This window comes from Protopterus annectens, chromosome 1.part0 (genome assembly GCF_019279795.1).
Source record: "Protopterus annectens isolate FY-2018-M chromosome 1.part0, PAN1.0, whole genome shotgun sequence".
NCBI classification, from domain to species: Eukaryota; Metazoa; Chordata; order Ceratodontiformes; family Protopteridae; genus Protopterus; species Protopterus annectens.
The window spans coordinates 1,085,125,172-1,085,151,981 of record NC_056725.1 but is presented as its reverse complement, the minus strand read 5'-3'; the positions used below and the strand labels follow the sequence as shown (position 1 = coordinate 1,085,151,981).

General features: G+C 36.2%; 1 protein-coding gene across 2 annotated transcripts in view; it reads left to right on the top strand.

Moving 5' to 3' along the window:
* Nucleotides 1–26,810, top strand: part of GRIK2 (glutamate ionotropic receptor kainate type subunit 2) — a 3,358,677-nt gene that overhangs the window by 1,227,431 nt on the left and 2,104,436 nt on the right. For both annotated transcript variants that reach the window (XM_044064973.1, XM_044064981.1), the window contains exon 6: nt 4,087–4,140. In XM_044064973.1, coding sequence (XP_043920908.1) covers nt 4,087–4,140 — 54 coding nt within the window. The remainder of the gene's footprint in view (nt 1–4,086; nt 4,141–26,810) is intronic.

The window sequence follows — 26,810 nt, the reverse complement described above, 5'->3', positions numbered from 1 at the left end:
TAGCAAGGAGTGAGTAGGTAAAGTAAAGGAGAAGAGGGAAGTATAGAATTTCTACTGATTATAACTGAGGTGGAGAGTCGATATTGCACAACTATCTTAGGGAATAAGGAGCTAGAATCAGAGTTACATGCAGTGATGGGTAGAGATGTATCAATTAAGAGCACTTGTATACAGAGAAAAATCTCTCTCTTCATTTATTATTTATGTATGGTAGTATATAATGGGTCTATATCCCAACACCGAAAAGTCATTTCTTCGAATGGCTTTTCAGTCGAAAATGCCGTTAATAGAAATTGCTCCTTTGGGGGACTACATCGCTCCCCCTGCTAAATATATATACCAACTCCGAAATTGCACTACAGTAAGGAAAGGTTACATTTTCCGATCTTCACTGTACCGCAATCTCACAAAAGCAATTATTATGATTGAAATCCATTCAAAGAAATTTCTTTTTGATGCCGCGATATAGACCTATATATAATGATGATAGTTTAAAAGACATTTTATCTTCAAAATATTCAATTTTAATAACTCTTAAAACTGAATTAAATTTGAGATATTGGAACTTATATTTCAGGGTTCAGAAAATATCAATCTGTTGCTAAAACTTCACAAGCTGCTTTTTGGAAGATATATTCTTGGAAACTCATTCCAGAGACATCTTTTACTCCACATAGATTAGCTAAAACAGATATGTCACAAAATAGATCCTTTTGGAGATATAATCAGAGTTGTAAAGTAGATTGATCCTGTTATATTTCATTGTTCATCCTTATATAATTATTGGAAAGATATATAAAAGTGTGGTCAAGCTCTATGTTCTGATAACTTTTTTATAACAAGAGGAAAAAAGAAATTGATAACATTGAATTCTAAATCATAAGTATTAAATCTTAAGTACTAGCCTTCTGTTTTGAATTTAATTTGGAAATATAAGGATAGACTTATTAATTGTTATTCATAAAATTTAATTTTAAAATATGAATAGAAATGCCAACTAATAACTGTAGAGCATATATTTAAATATTGTTTATAGTTCTTTCTTTATTATTGTCATTTTATCTGTTAATTCAATTTCATATTTATTAATTTGTTAAATGAAAACTGTGTTTAAATTTGTATCAAATGTTTTGAATTTGTATATTGTATACTTCAATGAAAATAAATTTAATAAAAAAGGAGGGTATATAGATAGAAATATAATGAAGAAACTAGAAAATATTTGATGGTTTCATGAATGCTTACATTGGTGATATAAAAAAATGGAATGTGAAGGTATTAGCATATTGTATTAGACTAGTCTATATTAGACTCAATGGACACAAATATTGACTTCACATGTTTTAATAGTGTGTCAGGTCAGTAAAATATATTAAAAGCTTGTATTATACAGGAACGTAAAGAATGTAGAATTGTGTATGTCCATCAGATATGCTGAGTGACCAGTTAGTGACAGGATGGTTTTGCTTAATAAGAGGAAATGCACATTTACATTATGAATGATGTGTCACACTGTAGGTCTTTCTGCATCCAAAAACCTAAATGATTCTGACATATCCTAATAACATTATTTAAACCTTTGAGAGGAATCCTTCTTTCTAGATGTCTGGTCAAAACTGTGTAACATAACCAAATGTTTAAACATAGTTTAAATAAATATATAACAATAAATTTGGCTTAAGGAAAATAAGTAAGGATCTTTAACACTGCAACCTCTGACAATAAAAAAAATGAACAAATGCTACTGAATGCAATAATTTTTGCCATTTCTGCATTCATATTTGAGGATAAAAACAACATATTACAAAATAATATTATGTCTTATAAAGATATCTTCTACATTTATCTATGCAGAGAAACAAATGACTAAAGGACAGCTAAAAGTAGAACATGTGTTGGATATGTAACAAAAAGAAATTACAGGGACAACTTGCAGGTCACTCTTTATAAATCTGGACAGTTGCCAGAAGAGTAATGAGTCACCATATGCCTATTAATATGTGTGTGATCATTTTATCAATTTGTCTAGCAGATTTCCAAGGAGGACATTTTATAGAATTTACAAATGTCTTGGAAAACACAAAGTATGGGATGGTTAGAACTAGGTGAAGTTTTAGTAAACTTTTTTGTTTGTTACATATCTACCACATGTTCTACTTTCAGTTGTCCAGATGTCCAGGATGCACCATACCTCTGCCTACCTCCTACCGGACAGCTGTGCATTGATGGCAAAAGCTTCCCCTGCCTTACAGCTGTGCATTGATGGAGAAAGCTACCCCTACCCTACAGCTGTGCATTGACAGAGAAAGCTAGCTGAACTCATTTTACTGGCTACAGTCAAGCTGCTCCAATGATCTTGCAGCTACAGTAAATGTATTTAAGGACCACATACTTCATTAGATTAGACAGAAGAAAATAGAACTCTGCAGTATGTATGGCCATGCCTTTGTTACTTTTTATTTAGCTATGTTAACATTTTTTATGCTTTCATTCACTTGTTTACCATTCATATATATATGTATATTGACTGGGTGTTAATATCCATAGTTTCATAATGTTTTACATAAATATAATACCTAGGTAGGTGCTGACAGAATCCTCATCAAACCTGGCTTTGGTTAGCTGTGTATCAAGATTAAATGCAAACAGTTTAACTGTCTATATATGTCAACCTATTTCTATTTATGAATTATATTCATAATCATAATAATTTTAATGCTAAACCTTCTTTTAATAAGAGTGTTTTTAAACAAAGATTTAAGCCTTAAGTGAGATATTTTATTTTTACCTCCAACGTAATTTCCTTTTTCAAAGTGAGCTTAAAAAGTAGACTTAATGAAAAGGGAGCTAATTCTCATTGCACTGGTATTGTTATAGTAAATATTTGGAAACATAAAATGAAAGCTAGTCAGATTGAGCTTTTAAGAATTAGAACAATATTCATGTTACAGTAGTCCCTACCAGTTAATTATAGAATTATTGTCTGATATGAATAACAGAGTACACAAATGTAGATTACTTTGTATTTATGTAAGTATTAGCTTTGGTTGCATACTCTGCTGGTAATACAGCCAGGAATGTAACCTGTCATAGCTAATAAAATAGCTGCCAACTCTGAGGCACTTACACAAGGACAATAAGCAGCGATAATTTGAATTCATATTATCTTAATTATTTGGAAACATTAATAAATGAACACTAGTTGTTTCAGCCTTAGCTAATCGCATAACTGCTATCTATAACAGGGATATAAAAGAATTCACAGAAACATGCACAATAAGAACTCATACAGTACAAGGTTTGAGGGTAACAGTGGCTTCTTTGAATCCATGTAAAACGTACATCAATGCTAGTAGGGTAGCAACGACAGTATCAACTGGCTGTGAGAAACAAGAACCTTGTTTGCTCACTAGCTAACTTTCCTTCCAAAAACCTAATTTTATTTCTAATCCTACCCATTTTGATGCTGCCGTGTTGTCTGTAAGTAAACATAATATTGTTTTTAAATATTAAACTGCTCTGTGATACAGCCATGCTGAGATAGTCTATTAATGGCAATATAACATGTTTATTTTTTAGTCTTTGGGCACTGAAGACAGTTTACTTACAAAAGCAGATAAAGAGAAATATTCAGGATGACCTGCTAGTTACATACTATGAAAAACATTTCGCAGAAAGTCCAAAGATGTTAACCAGCCTTGCTGATTTCTTTTTCTTTCTATTATCTTCATTTTATTTATTAGGATTTGAGTTTTATATTACATTTTCCTGAGCAGAAAAAGGCTCCGAAATGGGCAAGAAAACCAATGTAACACAATTCCACTCTTACCAACTGGTAAAAAGCTATTACTACAGTATAGGATGTCAGATCTTCTAATAACACTCTTTTCTATCAGATGACATAATTCCTTATTCTCCATAATGGTTCATAATCTACTGTAAAGGCTACAAATGGCTTGCTTGACCTAATTTCACTATAACTTGAGGCCTTTGATCTGATTACAGCAGCTTTGTACTTTCTTTTCTACAGGTGTGGAATAAATTTTATCATGTGACCTGATTATTCTTCCTTTCTTTCATTCCTAGAGTTTGGCCATGGGGATGATGACCGAATATTACCATTACATCTTCACCACACTGGTAAGTTGATCATTTAGACCATCAAGTGCCTTCTGTAGGCAGACAACTTCCAAACAGAAGCTAACTGAATGTGTCAGTATAAATTAATTCATATAGACATTGGACAACACATCTAACCAATGATGTTTAATTACTTTTTTTAATTTAGAGATATATTGTACTAAGTGTGAGCATAATCTAAATTTTATATTCCATAAAAAGTTACACATACTACATTTCAGTGATATTGCATATGCTTCAGATACTGCCAGAATTGCGGCTCTGTGAAGAAGTAATTTTAAATTCAGAAACAAAAGAGAAAATGTCACTTTCAGTATTCAGTGTAGTATGAGCCAATTATTTGAAGAGAGGGGCAGTATATTTTGGAATATATGTCTTAGACAATGCTTTATACAGACTCAGAATGAATTGAACACATGGGACAGAACTTAAAAGAATACACAGGTAGATAGTTATTGAAGAAGTAGAAAATGAAGTAAGGAAGGAAGGAGCAGTAGTATGAAGTTAAATGATTGGAAACCATCATTTAAATAAATAAAAACATATATATGAAGACTATGGCTGGTATACCTTGACATTTGATATACTGCACTGAGCAAAGTACAGTATAAAGAGGCAAGGGTTGTTCCTATGAATGTGGACAGGCTGAGGTATAAAGTGTGTCTGTGCATGAGCATCTTGCTTAGACAATAGAGTGCAACTGAAGGATATGGGTGGTTTGCTTAGGCATTCATTTTCTAATAATTAACAAATAAAATATGTAGCATACCCCCTGTTTAAAATGGCAGTGATATACTGAAACACAACTATTTGAACATGTATCCTTTTAATCAGTTTAATCCTTTATTCCTTGTATCTGTCATATGTAGATACAATGACAGTCTGATTTAGTTCCAGCTTTTGTTGGGATGTGGAACATTTACAGATTCAGGATATATAAACAAATAAATAGCAATAACAATGCTACTACTAATAATAATAATAACTAAAGTACAGGTTTTAATGATGCAAATCAAAAATGGGTGAAACAGAGGTTCAGCGGTTAATGTCAGTGCCTTAAAGCACTTGGTTTTCATGTTTGGTTCTTGGAACTCATTCCTTCTGTGCAGAGTCTACACAGAGCTTTTGCTGAGCTCCACAGTTTTCTCAAACATCGCAAAAATGTGCAAATGAGTGACTTGGTATTCTTTTAAAGTGTGTCTAGCTGTGAGTGAAGAGTGCAAATGTTTTGTTTGCAGTCCCTGATGGACTAGCATCCCCATTCCTTGTACAGGTAGTTTCTTTCAATTGGCTGCCATGAATAGAATTAAAGTAGGTAAGAGAAAACAAATGAAAGGATGGATTCATTTAGCATGAAGTAGAAAACAAGACGGCAGAAGCATTTATATTTCTTGGATGTAGTCAGCTTCTCTACAATACCTCGAAATTATATTATTATTTTTACACCTATTTTTGAAATCATTGCAGCTTGTAAGATTCTACCTCACTGGCACTTGAAAGTATGTGAACTACTTAGTATGGAAACACACACTAGTTTGCCATTTTAGGTCAGTGATCTGGCCAGAAGCCTTATGAACTTGCCAGAGGAGTGACATGACATGCCAAGCAGTTACTTCACACCCAAATCTAAAAGACAAGATTTTCCCAATCTCTATTCAGTGGAGAAGGCAGGCAGGGAAAAGGAGAAATGAAAAGGTATAGAATGTTTTCCTGTCCTGGGAGGAATGAAGGACAGGAAGCGCATGGGGAACACACAGGGAAGTGCAATATTTCAGATAAAGACTGGGCAAACCATTCCCCTGATTGAAGGGAGGGGGTTGAGTTGCTTTAGGCAATGCTTCTTGCTGAAGTTAGGGGTGACCAGCATGGACAGCTCATTATATGTTCCCCTTTGGCCCCAGAAGCCTGTAATCCATGGAAAAGAACTCACGGCTAAGAAAAAAAAAAAACTTGCATGACTCCTAATGGCTGCCCAAAATATAACCCCTCCTTATTTCTTCCCCATTCCAGTGATGGGGAATGAAAGGCTGATTTGCTTAGATGGAGCTGGTGATCAACAGGCATTGTAGGTAAAAATCATAAAAAAAATAATTTGTTAATTTGTTATGCGACCTCATTACCTGTCCTGGGACAGTGAGACTCCATACTTATAAGATTTTGAGTTGGACTAACTCCCCCAGATGATACCATCCCACAGGTCAGTGTGATGAGAATTGGATAGCGGAGGCTTCATCATGTCACTTCATGCAACATGACCCTTTAACATGTACTGACAGAAAAGTATTACTTTATGAATTAAATTATTTTGTTTTTGTATATCCTGTATTCAAAATGCCCCACTTTAAATCTATACTGACAGTGTAAAATATCAAGCAGTGCCTGTGAGTGAGAGAGACAGCAAGAACACTGCTTTGTAAAAAGAGATGGTTTCATGATAACCACTGACTTGTTTTGTACATCATATCTCTGGCACTCCTTTATTCTTTGGCATGTGCAAAATAGTATTCTGACACTTCACAGAGACAATCAGCATTTTTTCAACTGTATCACACAGAAAATAAATATTTTTTTTACACTGAGTATAGCAAACTACAATTCTAAAGTGAGGCATAGCTATTGCTGTTCAGCGTTGAGTGCATTGTATATAAAACTGCTATTACTGAGTATTAGCTGGGATAGTGCTTGTGAAAACTATTGTATTTTTTCAAATAAGTGCTATAACTTGTGGGAGGTGAAACTGTTGGTTGTGTATTCTTTGTATTCTTTGTAAATTTTATTAATAATGTCTTAGAATTAAAATAATAAAACAAAGTAACAATTCTTTGACAAGTAGTTGGCTTAGTTAATTTTTCAGTTGAATACAAGAGTCTAAATTGATTTTTGGCATCATTTCAAGTGCATGAGTAACACATGCCCAAAGTATTACTATGATGACATACCCACCAAAATATTTTCCTTCATAACTGTGCATTTTGCTAACATAAAGAATATTACATTTCATTTTGTCACAATTAGTGTATTTGGTATAGAGTAGGGGTACTGTAGAGGGAGGAGCTGTAGATCCTGTTTTGTGATAATAAAATCCTGGACTATTTGGACTGTCATTTTTGGTGAAGTTTTTTTCCCCACGTTATATTTTCTCAAGTATCAGTCAGGCATCGAAAATACATTTAACTTTTCCTACTGTAGTGACAGTGAGGTAAGCTCTTCCTGAGCAAATGCGATGCCTAACGTGATTTGAAGTGACATAGTTAAAGAAAAATCACAACATTGGTTGAACAGCTGCCACGGTTTGTCACATGCAACCAAAACCTATGTCACATGAATGAAAACAGCCACTTATTGTTATAAAACAATATTTTCCCTATATCTATAAGATAATTAGAATTCTCAGAAGATACTTTAATCCAAGTTTTGATAACAGCGTTTAGAATTGTTAAATTCTAACTGATCAAACAACAGAAACATTGGTCTGATTTTGCATAAAACCTAGTAAAATAGAAGAAAGTGCAGCTTAGAACCATGCTCCTGTAAAACTCTTGTCATTGCATGCATTTCTGAAAGAAACAATGGACTGTAATTCACAAAGCTACTGCTGTTTGACAGTTATTTTGAGAGTTGTTAAACAAACTAACCATAGTCATAGTGCGAGTTGGTTGCCAAAGTTTTGTTTTCCCATATAATTTCTATTTCCATTAGAAAGCGCATATGAGAGCACTTTGGATAATGTGAACCTATAATCTTTACAATTACTTCACACACCTTTGTAAAAATATTATAGCAATAACCCACGCCTGGGTGTGGGTAATGCTGGATTTACCCACGGTTGGCATGGTTTGGTCCCAAGGGCGAAGCCCGAGGGACCAAACAAAGCCAACCGTGGGTAAATACAGCATTACCCACACCCAGAAGTGGGTTATTGCTATTATACATGACATTATTTAAGAAAAGAAACTATTACTTTTCTTAAATAATGGCATAGTATAATGCCTGTTTACTGCCCTTCCGCAGATGTCTGGCATCCGGCAGTTCTGATGTACTGGCGCCGCGCAGTACATCAGAGCTGTGGGCAGCAATGAGAAAGCAAGATCTCCGTTGCTTATTGTTTTCGCTATATTAAATGGGTTTAACATAGCAAGACAGTTTTAAAATAAGCAACGGAGATGTCCGTTGCTTATTTTAAAACTGTCTCGCTATGTTAAACCCATTTAACATAGCAAAAACAGTAAAAAAAGCAACGGAGATCTTGCTTTCTCCGTTGCTTTTTAAAACCTGTCTTGCTATGTTAAATGGGTTTAGCATAGCGAGACAGCTTTAAAATAAGCAACGGAGATCTCCGTTGCTTATTTTAAAGCTGTCTCGCTATGTTAAACCCATTTAACATAGCGAGATAGTGTTTTAAAAGTAGAGTTATACTAATGGAAAAAAGTCCGGGCGACCGGACCTTTTTCCATTAGTATAACTCGATTTACAATGTGCACGCTGGCCAATCAGCATGCACGTTTTGGGGGGGTCATGGTATAATATTGTATTTAACACTTGTGAAAATATCTATCAGACTGCAGCAGTTCAGAATTAAAAAAAAAGATCCAGTTCTTGTAGTTATTCAAGTTACTTATTTGGCAGCTGTCAAAATGCATTAAATAAATGACATACCATCACTAGTTTACTCTGAGCCATCAGTCATATTAAAAAAGAAAAAAAAAAACTTAATGAAGGTTTAACATATGTTGTGGCAACTATTCAATACTAACATTTGAATCTAGTCTCCTAGTCCACATAACAACAGTTTAGGTGAAAGCAATATGCTAAAACAGTCAAGTAACACTATGCCACAGAATTACACATAGCAAAAACCATTGTTTTAACAAGCAATTTTTTAAAGCAATGGAAAATGCCAGATTCAGTGTCAGGATTTAGGAAAGTACACAAACATACAGACATTCAGCTACACACACACACACACACACACACACACACACACACACACACACACACACACACACACACACACACACACGCATACTTGTATGCATGCACACAGGCATAAAGGTAGGCATGTATGTGCGCGTAAGCATGCACAACCACACACACATGTGTGCACACAGAGACATACAGGTATGCATGTATGTGCATGTGAGCAAACAGACACACACCCACGCATGCACTCATGTAGATATGCATTCAGATAGTGTACCTATTGAACAATACCTAGTCATTTCTGAAGGTACAGAATATGAAATATTCCACTATAAATAAACAAGAAAAATTGGGCTATTTTTCTAAAAAATAAATAATAATAATAATAATAATAATAATAATAATAATAATAATACTAAAAAAATAATTACTCATAGTATGGACACTATAACTTTCAAGGGGTAGAGATTTAGCGTATCTGGCTTCACAAAACTCCAGGGCAATCTGTGGTTCCTCTATAATGCCCACTCTCTCTCAGACATTGTTTATTTTTTTACCTTCTGAGTTATTTATAGCAGTTCTGGTGAGACAGTCTTTCATGTTTTTCAATGTAATAATGGTGGAAAATTCAGCATTTTTATTCATGTCTTTAAAATGCAAGTAGAATAAATTGTGGTTATAAGCAAGAAGGTACAAGGTTGGAAGGTCCTGGGTCTGGCTATCTACAGTCTGATTATAGACCTGAAGTCAAATTTTAAGTCTGATTATAGTCAGCTTAATTGAAACTATACCCACTAAGACCAAAATTGAAGGATTCCGTAGCATCCTTTGCATTGTGCTGCTTAACAGCGATGACATAGGGAATGGTATGACTAAACAAATCCTCTCAGTGTATAAAACCTCACAGAGCCACTTCATAATCAGCTGAAGCAAAAGTGTTTTTAAATATTAAGTACACACAACTGTGCAGCCTGCCAGCTGTCCACAATGTTATCGCTTGATATAATGAAACTGAAATTGCATCAGACAGGAAATGATCTTTCTCACAGAGATCTGCAGATGCTACTCGAAATAATCAGCATCAAAAACAGGGCCTTCCACACAAAGGTATGCCCTTTGCCATCTGGACTTTGAACTTCATCCCCATTTCTGTAAGATATGAAGGTCATGTCTGTTCCATCATACAGTGAAAACAACAGGTAGAATTTGTGCACAAGGACAAAAAGCAATGATAACAGTGTTATTGTAGGTGAAGGTCAGATCAATATCTGCACCTCACACTATGAAGAGCTGATCCACCAAAGGAACAAAATTAACAGGAGTTACATTTCTTTAAATATTTAAATTGTGTTAGCTTTGTCAGGTGACTGAATAATGGGAAACCACAGAGTGGAAAATCATGTAGCAGTCAGATGAAAAAAACGCATCCACCCTCACATCTGACATTGATTTATCTAATGAGAATGTCAGGTATCTACTACAATATCTACAAATGGTTTCAGAGGAAGCCTGTTTAATAATGCCAAGTCTATCCCTAAGCTGGAGGAAGTTGTAGGCCATCAAAGGACGCCACATAATCCCAGATGCTAAAATCTCCCAGTGTCAGCCATTTGGGAAGATCTGTGAGAAGAGTGAGCATAATGTTTTGGAATTGGTGTAGAAAAATCTGGGATTCATCAAATGGAGGGAAAACAAGTAGAAAGAATACCCCACATCTGTTTGAACCATCTTAATACTAAAACAAGAAAGAAAAAACGCTCATCAGAATCACCCCACTTTTTGCAACACATAAATGAGACATTTGTCACCATATCTGCAGGCAGATAAGATCCATCATTCCTATCAATTCATTTCACCCTAAGGTGGCCAGTGGTAGTATCAAATGTGACGAGCTGTGCTCAAACTGGCTGAGTCAACCTCTGATACCACTAAGTGACCCCCTCCATGATGTCTGACAATATGAAGAGATTGGGTCTACAACATCACAGAGAAGGGCAAGTAAAAATAACCGTACTGTTGGAGGGTGATAAAATCTTTGTCATAAATGTCTCCATTCAGAAAAGAATCATATTAACCACTTTTCACCTTTTATTTGCACAGTATTTGTAAGCCACGATGGTGCAACGTTAGTGTTGTCACCTCACAGCAAGATGTTCTCCCGTTCGATTCTCGGATGCAGTGCCTTCTGTGTGTAATCTGCATGTCCTCCCCGCAGTCGAGTCACATTCAAAAGACATGCGTGTATGGGCGTGCCTTCATTGAAGGTTGGGCGTCGGGCTGGCACCTTGGCACCGTAAAAAAAACAACTGCCAATCATTAGCAGACTGGCGTTCCGCTGTGGCAACCCCTAACCAAGAAAAGCCAAAAGAAGAAGAATTTTCAAATACTACATTAAATATGTTCTTCCACTTCGGGTGCATACTTGTAACTGAAACTAAGGAAATGCTGCATCTTTTTTTAAATCCATGTCAAAATAAATAATCTTGTCTGTTAAAAATCATCTATATTTTTCTTCCTACTCTGTAATACCCAGCATGATTCACATCTTCCTACCCATATTTTGCACAAATGACTATCAGACACTCAAAGCATTTTTTTTCTAAAAGTTTTCTTCTTTTCTCTTACAGTCATTATGAAATCTTAGTAAGATTTTTAGTATCTAATGTCTTCTCTAACAATTCCCAGATATTCGCGTTCATTCTTCAGTTTAGAAAAACATATTAGAATGTTTCTTCTTGATTTTTACATCTTTATATTAAAATAACATGTCTTGATAAGACCTACATTTCATCTCTGATTTGATTGAGAACTTCTTGAGTACAAGAGTTCACGCAAGATTTTGTTGTTCATATCACTTTCCTCAATCATTCCTGTATCAACTATCTTATGTAGTGGAATGTCTTCCATGTCTCTTTTCCAAAGAAAATGTTTCTGTTTTTTCACACCAACCATTCCTTTTTTCCTCTTTTCTCATGTGTGGTTATCTATTTAATACTTTTTTTCAAAGCTGTATTGTATTCATAACAGTTCATCTTGTATTTCCCTTTTTCACAGCAATTGTCTTGCCTTTCATGCAGCACATTCCACATAAAGCTTTTTTGCTCTCTCCTCCTTTCCTTTAAAACTATGATCTGCTCATCATACTGTCAGATTTTCCACAGGTTGTATCTTCATTTGTACTGTTTCTATTCCTTCTGTTTGAATCTCTCTTTTAACTGAGTTTTAGTCTTGATCTCTAAAATAACTACAATGATAATTCACACATTTGCATGCATTCTAAGCTGTTTGTGTTGGGGATAGCTGACAGGATAACACATTGAACAGGGCAGGCAAAACTTCCTTATCCCTGCCAATGATCCTGAGCCGATCATATGAGCTGTGTAGGCATTAAAAGGCAAGCTAAGGTCTGTAAATTACCCTTCAATCAATACAGTATGCCTGGTACACCTCATATGAGAGGTGACCATGGACATCATCACTAGGTGCCCAAGCCAGATCTGTAGATGTATAGTTGAACTTCTCACTACCAAATGTCACACTGGCAAGCATCAAAATTGTTTAGTTAACATTGCATATTGCTGACTTTAATACTTTTTAAAAAGCAGCTGTTTTTGCAGGAAAACAAACCTATCTATAGCCCCCCCCCCCCCATGCTAGCAGTGCTCTGTTTCTCCCCTCTTACATCTCTAAATACACCCCCTGTAAACCTGGAACCTTACAGCAAATTAGTGCTTACTCTGTGCAAAGGTAAGAGCTGATTAAAAAACAAAGGAAACAAAACAAACAAAAAAACGCAACTATTGATATCTCAGACATGTGAGATGCAGTATTCAGTGCACATCCTAGCCAAAGCACCTCAATGGGTTCATTCATCTCAGCTCATTGCTAAGGAGCAAGAGCTCTTTTCTGAAATCCTCCTGGATTGTCGAGCTGCTCATTCTTTCATAAAAATGAATCTGGTGACCACATGAAAGGAATTCATTTCCACCATGTAAATTAGTCATCTCATGAAATGTCTGCGGTCAGTACCTAAGGCTTGCTTGTGTTTGTGAGAAATGAATGACCTATAAATGAAGAGCTTTCTGCCATGACTCCTTATTAGGACAGTCTTTATCCTCATCCCCAGATACCTTTGCCTCAAGATTGACAAGTCTCCTACCATTGCAGCCAGCAACTGCATTTTCAGTATCAATCCCAAGTCATTACCTGCTAAATGAATAACCAGAATGCGTGGTATCTCAGTTTGTGAATGAACCACTTCCACTTTGTCCAAGAGCTGCTGCCACCTCATGCCTTGAACTCCATACCAAAGCACACTCACCTCTTCTTTTCATACCCCAAATAACGTCTGTCTTGGCTGAATGCATCCCTTCTGAAGGCCCAGTACAAAAAGAATGGTGATGTCAGCTGATCTACATTCTTGAGCTAAATTTGACATCCTTTCTACGGGAAAAGAATGCATCAAAACCCCTGTCAATCCCTTTAAATTGCAGAGCCTTCCTAACTGTAAGTTTAACCTGCACTACTGTGACTACCCTAGCATCAAGAGTACAAAAAACGAAATCACCTGCAATTCCTCCATGTGAAACTCTAAACTATTTGATCCATCCCACCAGGCTCACCAATTGATCCATTGCCTTGTGCAAAACTATTTACATGTCATTCCCAGCCTGATCCATTTTGGTTTTGTTCAACCAAATCAACACTGTTGAGTCCAGGATGGAGATATCCTTCCACAATAAAGAGTGCAATAATTCACCCATTCTAAGAGCACCTCTCTATATCCATACCACTAATATCACCCAAAGTGGATAATCAACTGATTTACCTACCACCAACTGCAGCCCCTTCAATAATTCTCTCAGGACCTGCTTCACCAAAGGAAGCCATCCATCCTCCATCTGCCCCTCCCATCCCTTCAGCTCTTGTCTAACCACCCAAAACTTAGATTAGTCCTCCTTCCCTGCCAGCCCTGCTGCCATACCAGTAACTGCCATGGTACCTTTTACGGACCTCACTGCTACTACCTCACACCATTTACTAAGCAAGTTCTGTGACAACAGTTCCACAGACCAACAGCTATGCACCTCCGGCAAACCATTCACAGACACACTAAAAGCAGCCAACACTGCAGCACATACTTTCCTCATAGACCCTGCCCATGAATATCGAATGAGCCAACCTGCTAGATGAGACCAATGCTCCACACATTTGATGACAATGACAGCAGTTCCACCGTCAGTTCTGGAGCCAACTCCCAGAACCTGAAAAACTGAAAATGAGAAGGACTTGCAGGTATTTGGTCCATCCACCATGCCAAATGTCTGCCTAAAAGGAAAACTTAATTAGCAGACTTTGCAAAACAAGTTTCCTGAGAATCAGTAAATCTAATTGTGACCCTGTTGTTTTCTTTACCAAAACCTAGACCACATCCTGATTATCAGAAAAGAAAATAACCTTTCTGCTCCTTAACATCTCCTGCCAAACCTGCAAAGCTACCCAAATGGGGATTAGCTCCAAAAATGCCACATCCCTTCACCAGTTATTCACAATGTTACTGGCCTGACTGCCATAAACCAAGCCCTGTCGAAGTAGGCACCTATCCCACAAGCTCCTGCCACATCCATGTACAAGCACAACTCCTGCATTACCCAGTTCTTCTTTCAAAAAAAGAAATACCATTAAACTGCTAAAAAAAAATAGACCACAACTTTAAATACTCCTTCCCCAACCTGGTGACCTATAACGAATAGTGTTTATTCTTCATTTCCTTTTCACTTATTAGCTATCGACTGACAAAATGCTCAACCTGGAATAATTGTGAAAGCCACCTCCGGTGAACCTGCCTTCCCTTCTCCAATTAGCAAAAAAATCTAACTAATGTACAACCTGATGACTGGCAACCTTGTGCTGACAAATCCAATGCACAGCCAAACTAAACTTCTCGAACATTATACATGCCACCACACACCCCATTGGCATGGCTGTGTCAAAGTAAAATTTTTCCCCTAGTAGCAACCTAAGCCACGACCATTCTCCTGCTTAATAGACAATAACAAAAACGTGGAATTAATGTCCAACTTTACCAGCCAAGGATCTGAACACTTCCCTGTCTACTTATGACCACCAAGGCCATGAATGCAGCTAACAAGTCCTTATCACCTGCTGACTCTGCCTCTGCTAAATGCTGTACTCTAGCCAAGCCTATTAAATCAATGACATCCACATATTCCCCTTTGCAAATCTTCTCCTTTACTACAGTGGTAATATGCCAGGTATGAAAAATTCTGCAACCCATCCAATAAGAAGGACTGATCTCCAATCTCCGAGCTGGCCACCAAACTCTGACTCCTGCTCTATAGCTGATTGACTCCTGTTTAGTCCATTGGCACTTTGAGCCATCTCTCAGCAAACCTGCCTTGCTACTGCTTGGCTCCACTGCACCTGCCTCCCAGAAACTGAACCCCCTGTCCTCAACACATCCTGAACCCTGTCATGCAAGACCTTGCAAATCTTCACTCAACCTTCTACCCAGTGAGGTACTGTCATCCAAATCTTACTGACCTGAAATGTCATTACCTGTATGTGTCTTGAACTTCAATTTCCTGCTTATCATCCCCTGTCCTCACTGCTGCTGCAGTACACCTGGCTCATTTTCCTTTTGTTCCTACTGTCTGCAATATCAACTGCATCTGCTTCCCACATCCTCTCACTGCTCCTGTTGGAGCAGGATTCCTCATGGCATCTGCTTCCTTGAACAACTCTTCCACTGACAAAATTATGGCCACCCACCTCTCCTTCAATGATTGCACTGTAGCTGTCTGGAAAAGAAAAGAAAAAGAATTACACAATTATTTTGATGTCCTACCCCTTCTTCTTTCCTCACTTTTTTTATATTTCTTTCTTCCTTTCCCCCTTTTCTATATTTCTTTCTTCCTTTCCCCCCTTTTCTATGTACTCCTCTCCACCTACATAACCCCCTTCTTCCCTATCCCAGACCAGAAGCCAAGCAATGTGCTACTAGTACTATAGTCTGCTATGAAGCAACCAGTCATCTGACCCTTCTCAAAGACAGCATCATGGCCTCAAAAGGAAAGTTTATTTGTTATTATAATATTTGTATTAGTTTACAGTAGTAGAGCATTAATTCCCATGGACCTTAATACAAAACACAGCCAGAGAGTAGCGCCTGGTGAAGTGACTTGCTCAGACTCACACAGTCAGTTAACAGACATTGAGGGAATCAAGCCTTGCACCACTGGATCATAGGAAAACAGGTCCTTAACAGCTTCATAATCCTCTAAGCCAACCTCCGGACCATCACAAACTTGATCCCCCAGACGCTACTCTCCTAGTTATCGTAGGTTTGAGTGAGCCACCTAGTATTATTTATTGTATAAAATAGCATTTGCTCTTTTTTATGTGTATGTGTGTGTGTGTGTGTGTGTGTGTGTGTGTGTGTGTGTGTGTGTGTATATATATATATATATATATATATATATATATATAGATATATATATATATTTATAGATAATGTTTACTATGAAGACACAAAACAAACTTGTGAGCACAGGACTCTTGTTTGAAATCAGGAATATGAGATTTTCATGCAAGGGTAGATACAATTGCAACACTCGTAGCATTATATACATGGCCCAGTACAAAATGTGTCCTGTCTTTTACATAGGAAAATCTGACAGAAGGCTAAGAGACAAAATGTACGAACACCTTTATGCTATCAGGAATAAAAAGATAAAGAATGCATTGGCTAAACACATTATCAATTCACCATTACATGTCTTTGAATTCAGTTATTGATACAGTTGACACAAACATGAGAGGTGGTCCCACCTCTCTGAGACTGGAGACATGTGAATTGTTGTGGCAGCTAAGATGTGATGCATTTAGGCACCCCACCAGGCTCACCAATTGATCCATTGTTTGATCCACGGATTAATGAAATGTGCTCCATAGTTTGCATACTTAAACTGAGGAGCCTTATAAGATAAAGGCCTGCATTTTCCTTCGTATTTTTTTTTCAGAATTTTAGATTGTTTAAATTGTTCATTTTGTACATCTATCTATGTTACCATTTTTACAAGATATCTATATTCAAATAGATGAATTGTAATATCCTTATGGTTGATAAGAATGTTTTTAAGTGTTTTTTATCCATTTTTATCTATTTCTCATCTAATGTATTACTATTTATTCATTTTCCAGTCTTATAAGTGTTATTTAACATTTTTACCAGGTGTTAGTGGCTACTTTTCAAATATCCTTCTAATGTACACTACTGAGGTGTTGTGAAATGTATTTTTCAATGTATTTTCTAATGGTTTTCTTATATTATTCCAAGTTAGGTATCTTATTTAATGTAATTAATGTTTAATTGACCATGTGATAGAGCTCATTAGATTTACATTATGGGAGAGTGTATATAAGGTCTTATATTCACAGGTACTATTCTGTACGAAAGCGCTTACTTTATTTGTGAATAAATAATTCTTTTTGGAGTATATCCAGGTCATGTTCATACTTTTTTTGTTATTTTCCAAATATATATTTATATTTATTGACATTTGTTGACCGGGAAAGTGCACTGGGCTTGAGACACATTTTCAGTGGAGGCATGAGGAGAAAAGCTACAAGTTGCATAAAAATCATTACATTAATTTGTAAGGAAACAAAATTATAATTGTAAAAGCAAGTGAAATAATAGAGAAAACAATCTAAACAGCAAATATGTTGTAAAAAGGCACAATACAGTAACAATGGAACATTAGCATGTAGATAAATTATACAGTTAGAAATATTTAACAATACAGCTCAATTTTTTTGGGGAGGTGTAGGAAAAGGGAAAGACAGAATTAGAGAGTTAAACTTAAAGGTAAGACAGATATAGTTAGAATCTTATAGCTAGGTAGTGGGAATAAGCAGATTGTAGGTGGCATATATTTAATGGTAGTATTAAAAGTAGAAAGTGACAAAGAGAAAATGTGTTAAGATAGTTGTATAGATGTGTGGACTAGGATACTAAAGATTAGGGATAACTCATATGGTGTAACAGTATGACATATACACAAGTATATTTACTATGTGAAACAGTTTTGCTAGGTTAAGGAGGCTGCGGGTATGTGTTGCATGTGCAGCTGGGGTTATTAGTGAGATGTTGTTTTAGTTTTCTTTTAAAGGAGATTATGTTGTCTAATTCTGTAACTGATGATAGGAGGGCATTCCACAGATAAGTTATGGAATGGAAATAGAGGCAGCTACCTGCTCTTTTACTAGGTTTTGATACTTTAAGTAGGTGTTTGTTGTTAGAGCATAGATTTTTGGATGGGATGTAACATTCAATGACATTTTCCAGGGAAGGGCAACACTCGGGTTTATGGGCAAAGGTAAGTTGTGTGTAATGCAGGTAATGTCCAAATTCTAGCCAGTATAGTTCTTTAGTGGCCTGGCAATGGTGAGTGTGATTTGATTGGGCTGATGAAAATTTTGCAATCTTATAATAACAGGACTGAAGGTTGTGTTGCAAAGAGTTGTGGAGATTGGTGAAGATAGGAAACCCATATAGTAAGGTTGGAAGGAGAAGTCTTTTTGAAAGTTTTATTCAGACGGATTCTAAGTATTGTTTGTTTCTGTAAAGTTTGCTTAATTTGAAGTGAGTCTTTTTTATTGCGTTATTAATATGCAAGTCAAAGTTAAGTTTGCTGTCAGTAGTAATTCCTAGCAGTTTGGCCTGATTTACTAAATCTTATGGGGTTTTGTTTATGGAGAATATAATAAAGTCTGTGGGAACAAGTTTAGATGCAAAGATGAGTAATTGAGATTTATTAGGGTTAAGTAATAGCTGTGATTGGTTTAGTCAGAGTTCTATGGATGTAAAGGCCTTTTGTGTTAACTTTTGGAGGTCAGAGAAGTTATTGGAGGTACAGATTATGGTTGAATCGTTTGCATATTGTACGGTAGTACAGTCAGTGAGAACTTTATTTAGGTTATTTATAAAAATGTTGAATAGTAGGGGTCTCAAGACTGACCCCTGTGGCACTCCTATGTTATTTGGGAGAAAGCTAGAGAGTTATTCAACCATTTTACGGATTGCTGTCAGTTTTCCAAGTAACTAGTGAACCAGGTTAGGGTGGCATCAGAGCATCCTAGTGAGTGGAGTTGCTGGATAAATTTGATGTGGGAGACTGTGTCGAATGCTTTTGAGAGATCCAATAACAGGACTGATGTAAGTAGCTTACTATTTAGTGTGTTATAGATGTAATTTGTGAAGGAGACTAGGGCAGTAATGGTCCTGTGGGATTGTTGAAAAACCATGTTGTGAAGGGGATAGTAGGTTGTTGCTGGTTAGATATTCAACCACTTGTTTATGGATGCATTTTTCCATTATTTTAAATGGAGGGGACAGTATGGAAATGTTGCTAAAAATTAGATAGGTCATGAGGGTTTCCACCTTTATGAAGTGGGGTGATTATTGATTTTTTCCAGAACTGGGGGACTGTGTGTTCTGCAAGTGATCGGTTTATAAGGATACTTACTGGGAAACATATTGCCTTAGCACTAATTTTGAGTTATTCTGGGTGGAGATTATTAGCGTATAAGAAGCCTGGTTTCAATTTGCCATGTAATGTTTGTATTTGAGAGGTTGCTACAGGTTAGAAGTTAAAAGATGGTATGGAGCTGATACTGTTTTGAGGTATGATGGATGGGTTAATGGAGGTTGGGGTATTGCCTGCATTTACTAATGTAAGGATACTATCAATACAGTTTTTATTAAATATTTCAGTGATTTCAACTGGGCTTTTGTCTGGAAATGGAACCAAACACCAAAAGCCAAAAAACAAGACCGGACTGGCAAATAGGCATTTTGATAAGTTAAAAAACAGCTTAAACACTGTTGTTTAAGCTGTTTTTTAACTTATTAAAATGTCTATTTGCCAGTCCAGTTTCGTTTTTTGGCTTTTGGTGTTTGGTTTCCTATTTTTGTGGCTCTTATCGCTTGGCTGTTTTTGTCTGGAAATGGAGATGGGTTTTGGGTGCTGCCAGGATTTAGTAGTGAGTTGACAGATTTCCAGAAAAGTTTGGGATTATTACTGTAGGTGTTTATTTGTTGGGAGAAGTAAATCATTTTGTCCTGTTTAATGGCCTGCTTTGCTTTGTTTTTAAGTATTTTTAAGGTGGTTTCGTTGGGTGGGTTCTTATCTTTTCTCCATTTGTGCCATGCTCTGTCTCTATTAATCAGTAGTTTGGTTGATTTAGATAGCCAAGGAGCATGGTTATGTTTAACTCTCTTTTTTCTTATGAGGGCTATGGAGTTAAGGGTATCTAGGAACACAGTATTGAAATAATGTGCTGCTTCATCTAAGGGAAGATATTTAAGTGGGTTCCAGTTTAGTATTTGTAATAGGTTGCAAAAGTGAGACTGGCTAAAATTGGCTGGATTTCTGGTATATTTGTATGAGTGAATTCTTGGAGTGCAGGTTGATAGTCTGTATATAAGGGCTGGTAAGTAGTCACTTAGGGTGCTGGGAAGGGTGTTGGGATTTGAGTAGTACTGTGGGTAGGATACTGATATCCAGTCTAGGGTGGATTCAGGGTGATTGTTTGTTGTGTGTGTGTTGGGGTTTCTATAATTTGTATAAATTTGAACAGATTGATCGAGTTTGTAGAGTTGCTTTGTATTAGTTTAAGCCAGTTTATATTAGTGTCACCGAGGATGATGGTTTCATTTGAGATGTAGTGGTTAGACCCTGACAGGAAGTCTTCCAGTGTTGGGATAGTGGAACCCGGAGGAATATAGATGGTGGCATTAGATATTTGTTTATGGTTGATGAAAAATAGTCATACTAATAGGATTTCCATATTATTGAAAGTGGGAATGATTTTTGGGTGGGGTAGTATGTTTAAGTGGTTATGATATATTAATGCCAGGCCTCCCCCTTTCTTATGAAGTCTATCTTTTCATAATATTTTATATCCGGGGGAATTATTTCTGAGTCAGATATCTGGGGTTGGAGCCAGGTTTCTGTTAGAGCAATTATATCAGGTGTATACTGTGTCAGCCATGCATGGAAGTCTGCTTCTTTGTTGCAGATACTACAGATGTTTAATGTCACAATGCACAAGTTTTTTGGTGTTTTCACTGAGAGTGATGTAGAGTTGTTAATATGTTGGGTGGGAAAGGGTCCAGGATTTGGATGAATATCTCCACTTTGGCGTAATAATGTGAAGATAGTGGTTTAGATTGTGGATGAAATGTAGTTAACTATGGAGTATGCATATGAGATGTATAATTGTTTGATTTTAGGTATATTAAAATGCAGTTTGGTCTTGAAAGTGGTGGTGTCTCTGTGAATGAAGAGTGATGGTGAAATATCAGAGTAACTATTTTGGGATGAGTTATGGTATATGTTTGCTGTAGTTTTTGTTGGGGTTAGTTGATGTAGTGTGGTGTTGTGAGAAGTGAGGTGGTAGAGAGTAAGTAGGTTAAAGAAGGTTAGGGATGTTATTAATAGCAGAGTGTGCATGATGTGAGATGTAGGAGGATTTTAGTTGTTTTGGGTGTGGGATATGTGTGGGATGTGAAGAAGTCAGGGGGGCTTAGAGCCTATGAGGAGGTTGAAAGGAGTGGCCTTTGATATATAAAGTTAGAGACAGTGGGGGTGGGAGGAATTGGGGGCAGGGTAGGGGAGTGGAGTGAACGTAGCGAACGTAGTGGGCGTCCTTGCCCCTGCAGGGCTGAGAGTGAAAACTATCAGTGGAGGACTAAGGAAAGGTATGTGGAATCAAGCATTTAACTTTATTGAGTGGAGTTATCAAAGATATACTTATGGGGGTGACTGTGCACTAAATCTAATTAATAGGGTTGGGTAGGTATTTTAATAAGTTTGCAGCAATTATTTAACTGGGATAAATAAGTTACTATAAAATATTAGTAGACTGAAATATAGGTAGGCAGATCCATGTAGTTGGGACTATGAAGAATTTACTTTAATCAGATATTGACCAGAGTTTAGATTGGGGTCAATTTTGGGAGCCCTAACTGTCATGCACACTGTAGAATTAGATTAAAAAAATGCTCTAATCTCCCATTATGTATAATATAGTATTCACCTTTGTGAAAAGCTTGAAATGGTAGCCTTGTTGTTCCTTTTCTTTTAGAGTGAGACCTGTCCCGTAACAAGTGAGTGGTCAAAATCTATTTTTGTGTAAGTCCTGGAAGGGGGGGACTTCAAGGAGAAAATTCTCTGTAATTACCTAGAAAAGACAAAACAGTAAGGTTATAAGCAGGGAAGAAGTAATACAGTAAAAGGTAAAGAAAATACATAGTACAAGAAATTGGTATTCAAGCAGAAAATAATACTTAACAAAATAAAGTCGTATTTTAAGGTATATATAGATTTAGCTTGCACCCTAGCAATACAATTCAGTAAGCATTAATCTTGGTTACACAAGCAAAGCTTATTGTAGCAATACACAGTTTAAATAATAAACACACCACTGATGCCACTGCCGTTCCTATGAAGCCCTTCTACCTGCTTAGGACTCACAAAGTGCATCTGCCTTAGTAGACACAGTATTAGCAGAAAAGCAAACCAATAACTCAATTATATGCAATGTTATCAAGATGCATGTAAAAAAAACAGTGACTTTTGAATTAAATCCACATCTTTATCAACAGAATTATTAGTTTGCAGCAAAGACATTAAAAAAATCACATTTAACATAGCATTGCAATTGTTACACAAATACAGTTTGCGAGGGTAGGTACTCTTCATGCACATGTAGTGAGAGAGGAGTATAAAAAGCTAGGTAACAAGTTAAGAAATGACAACATAAATTCAGTACAGTAGAATATGTTTTAGTAAGCTGCAGTTATTTAAGTTCTGGACCAAGTCAGCTGTACTGTGTAAGTATACGGTATGCAGTATGCTTCTGAATAAAATCTTAATTGATACATGCCAAGGTATACAAGTTTAACATCATTACTAAGAAAGAAGACTGTACATATCATCATAAAAATGAGCAGCTTGTTTAAATATACAGTAATGAGATATATTGCTTAGAGTGACACAGCTGTAGGCCGCAGAGACATGTAATTACATCTAAGGTATAGATAACACTGATACAAACAGATTATCAGGATTTTCACAAAGTAGTACAATACATTTGGAAAATAAAACAAAAAAAACAATATTCAACTTACTACTGGTGTGCTTAACAAGCAGAGGAGCTTTGGAGTGAGTGGCTTGTGAAGGTTTGAGTTAAGCAGTTTAAAGATGACGCCACATGATGCAACTTCATAATGTAGACTAGTGGGGGGGGGGAGATGGAGGAGTGGAGTAACAGGGTTAAAACAGGTAGGAAATGGATATTGCAGGTAATGGAAAATCAAGCAGATCCCCCCTGCAGGGCTGAGATGGAAAATCAACTTGCATAAATATTCCCTAAAGATCACCAGCAAACAAAAGTCTATGAGAAGCCCTGCAACAGTGGCTGGGTAAACTTATCTGCTATGTGGCTAATGCACACCAAGGTCAAATGCCGAAAAAGCTCTTCAGTCTCTCCTTCGACATTTCACTGTTCACAACAATATCTAGAAAATACAAAATGCACAACCAAGTGAAAAACATCTGAGCTGTCCCATCACTGCAAAGTCTTGGGACCAAGAGGGGCAAAAGACAACCCACTTCCATAGCACACCGCATACCCCATCACATTATGTATCAGCCAAGCAAGTAAGGTCAATTATAACCAACAAGGTGATACTAAAGCAGTGACTCACAATACCCAGAAATGGGACAACACCACAATATATGCCGACCAATTAAACCAATTCATACAAGCCAAGCAGTGCTTTAAGACACAATGGCAAACATGTTCAAAAACAATAACTGAAAAGTCAGAAAATAATAGAACTTGAATAAAAACTGCAAGTGTGCCAAAACTGCGGGTGATATAACTGAGAGTGAGGACAATTGTGTCCGCAAATCTAAGTGATTAGCGCAAAGAAATCCAGCAGTGGCATCTAGTAATGTAGCAGCGACTACTAGTAAAGCAGGAGATGAGATGGTGTTTGTGGAAAATGCTGAAAAGGATTTTCCAATGTAGGCCAATCAACTGGCGAGAGTATATCAACAGCAAGGCAAGCAGAGCAGGACTTGGGCCAATGTTACATCTGCACCGAAAAAGAATGTGTGTTATCAGAACAATTGGAAAAAGAAGAATGTTCTCTAATAAGCAAAGAAGGTACTGTTGATACATTCTTTATTATAGTAAATTTGTCTAATGTTGTATTATCAGACGAGTTGGTTAAAGTGTTAAATAAAGGCTGGAATTTTGTGCCCTCAAAACGAGCGGAGAAATGTGATACTATTAATGAACTTAGAGACTATGTTAGAAAATTAAATTTTAAAGTGATGTTCCCTAATACTTCAAAGGGTGGCAATATGTTTAGTAAGCCTAGTTTGTATAATCCACCATTAACAAAGGAATTAGAAATGTTTCAAATGATGTGTGAGCAGGAAATAATTGAAATGTTAGAAAAGAAACCTGCTTTCAAATATTTTAATTTAAAACATGAACAAAGGCAACTGTTGAATGTTTTTTTTAAATAATGAAAATGTATTATTAACTAAGGCAAATAAAGGAAATGCATTGATTGTGTTGGATAAAAATGTTTATATTAAGCAGATGGAAGAAATGTTATCTGATACGCAGTTCTACAAAGTTGCAGCTTTTATAGAAGTTAAAAAAAAGTTTTTCATGTATAGATGGTCAAAAAGAGGAGTGGTTCCTGACAGGGTGCATAACAGAAGATATAAGGAAATATTTGCATGTAGAAATACCTAAAATAAGTCGTATTTTTGTGCAACCGAAAATACATAAAAATTTAAATAAACCTCCGATGTGCCCTGTAGCTGCAAACAGTGGAGCAAAGACAGAAGCTATGGCTATCTTTGTAGATTGACATTTGCAGCAAGTTGTCAAATATAGTTCATCATACATCAAAGATTCTTTTGAATTTAAAAATATGTTAAGAGAAATTAAGGTAACAAAAGAGGATTTTTTGGTAACATTAGACGTAAAGTCTTGATATACAGTCATTCCTAAAAATTAAGGAATGGAGGTGGTTAGATTGGAACTATTAAGTTCTAAAAAATTTTTGACCAATATGGTTGGTTTACTAATGGAAATATTAGACATTATTTTGAATTTCAACTTCTTTGAATTCAATCAGAAAATATATAAACAAAAAAGTGGAGTTGCTATGGGTGCATCGATGGCGCCAAGTTATGTTAATATTTTCATGTATGGCTGGGAAAGGTATCATATTTTCAAAAGTAAGTTTATGGAACACATTGTCTTCTATAAACGTGTTATTGGTGATGCTTTTATGATTTGGAGAGGAGAGCAGAGCTTTTTAGATGAGTTTTTAACCTATTTGAATGGAGTATGTGGCTATTTGAATTTTACATCTGGGTACAATGAAGAGTATATTAATTTTTTGGATCTAACTGTGTATAAAGAAAATGATAAGTTGCTTACCACTATGTACAAGAAAAATGTGCAGAATAACTCATATCTGCACTTTAACAGCATGCACCCTAAAAGTACGAAAATGAATATAGTAAGGGGTCAGTTGGAAAGAATATATCGTTTAACTGACGATGAAGAAAAAATTCAAAATGAATGTAGCGGCTTATGTAAGAGTTTTATAGAAAGAGGATATCCCAAAGAAGATGTATTAAGAATCTCTAAAGAAACCTTTGAAAAAAGAGCCGAACATGAGATAGGTAGAAGTAATGCTAAGAAGGACTTTAAAACAGCCATGCAAGTTACTAACAGTGTAGATTCTGGAGCAGTTAAGAACATTATAACCAATAATTGGAAGTTCTTAAAATGCAGTGCTGAGGTTGAGAAAAAAATAGGAGAAGGACCAGTATTTATGCAAAAAAGAGGAAAGAGCTTTAAAAATATATTCCAGAGCAGCTTGAATAATAGGCAACCAGTATGTACAAATCCAGTGATGGTAAAATGTATGAATTGCAATATGTGTGAGTATTTATTAACAGGTGTAAAAGAAATCAAAATAGGAACTACTATTGTACATCTAAAAGAAAAATGTACATGTAAATCTAGGTTTATAGTATATTTAATTATGTGTCAATCATGTGAAGCCTATTATGTAGGGCGTAGTACAAGGGAGTTATATAAGAGGGTGTATGAGCACAAGTATGCTGTCCACATAAAGGACAATAAAAATGCAATGGGCAAACATTATAAAGAAAATGGTTGTAAAGTGGATTTTAAATTTTATGTATTGGATGATGTCATTAATTTTGAAGTCAAATTTGATGCTGAATCTGAATTAAGTTGGAAAGAGTATTTGTGGCAGGTTAAATTGAACTCTTGTCACCCACCAGGGTTAAATGATAAAAAAGAGCTCACTGCCTTTTTAAAAAGGAAAAAGCTAAATCATGTGGCTTGTTAAATCACATGATTAATTTGAAATGAGATAAATAGTTTTGCTAATTTTAAGCACATTATGCAGTCTTAGGAAGTCCAGGGTGACGAAAGTGCTTACTGTTCGATGTGAAGATTAAAGTGAAGTGAAATTTGTTTTTTCTTTTGGCACACTTGCAGTTTTTATTCAAATACAATGGTAAACATCCATGCTCACACAGCCCATTCATTATCTCCCATGTCAGATTAGCCATGATTAACTACCTGCAACT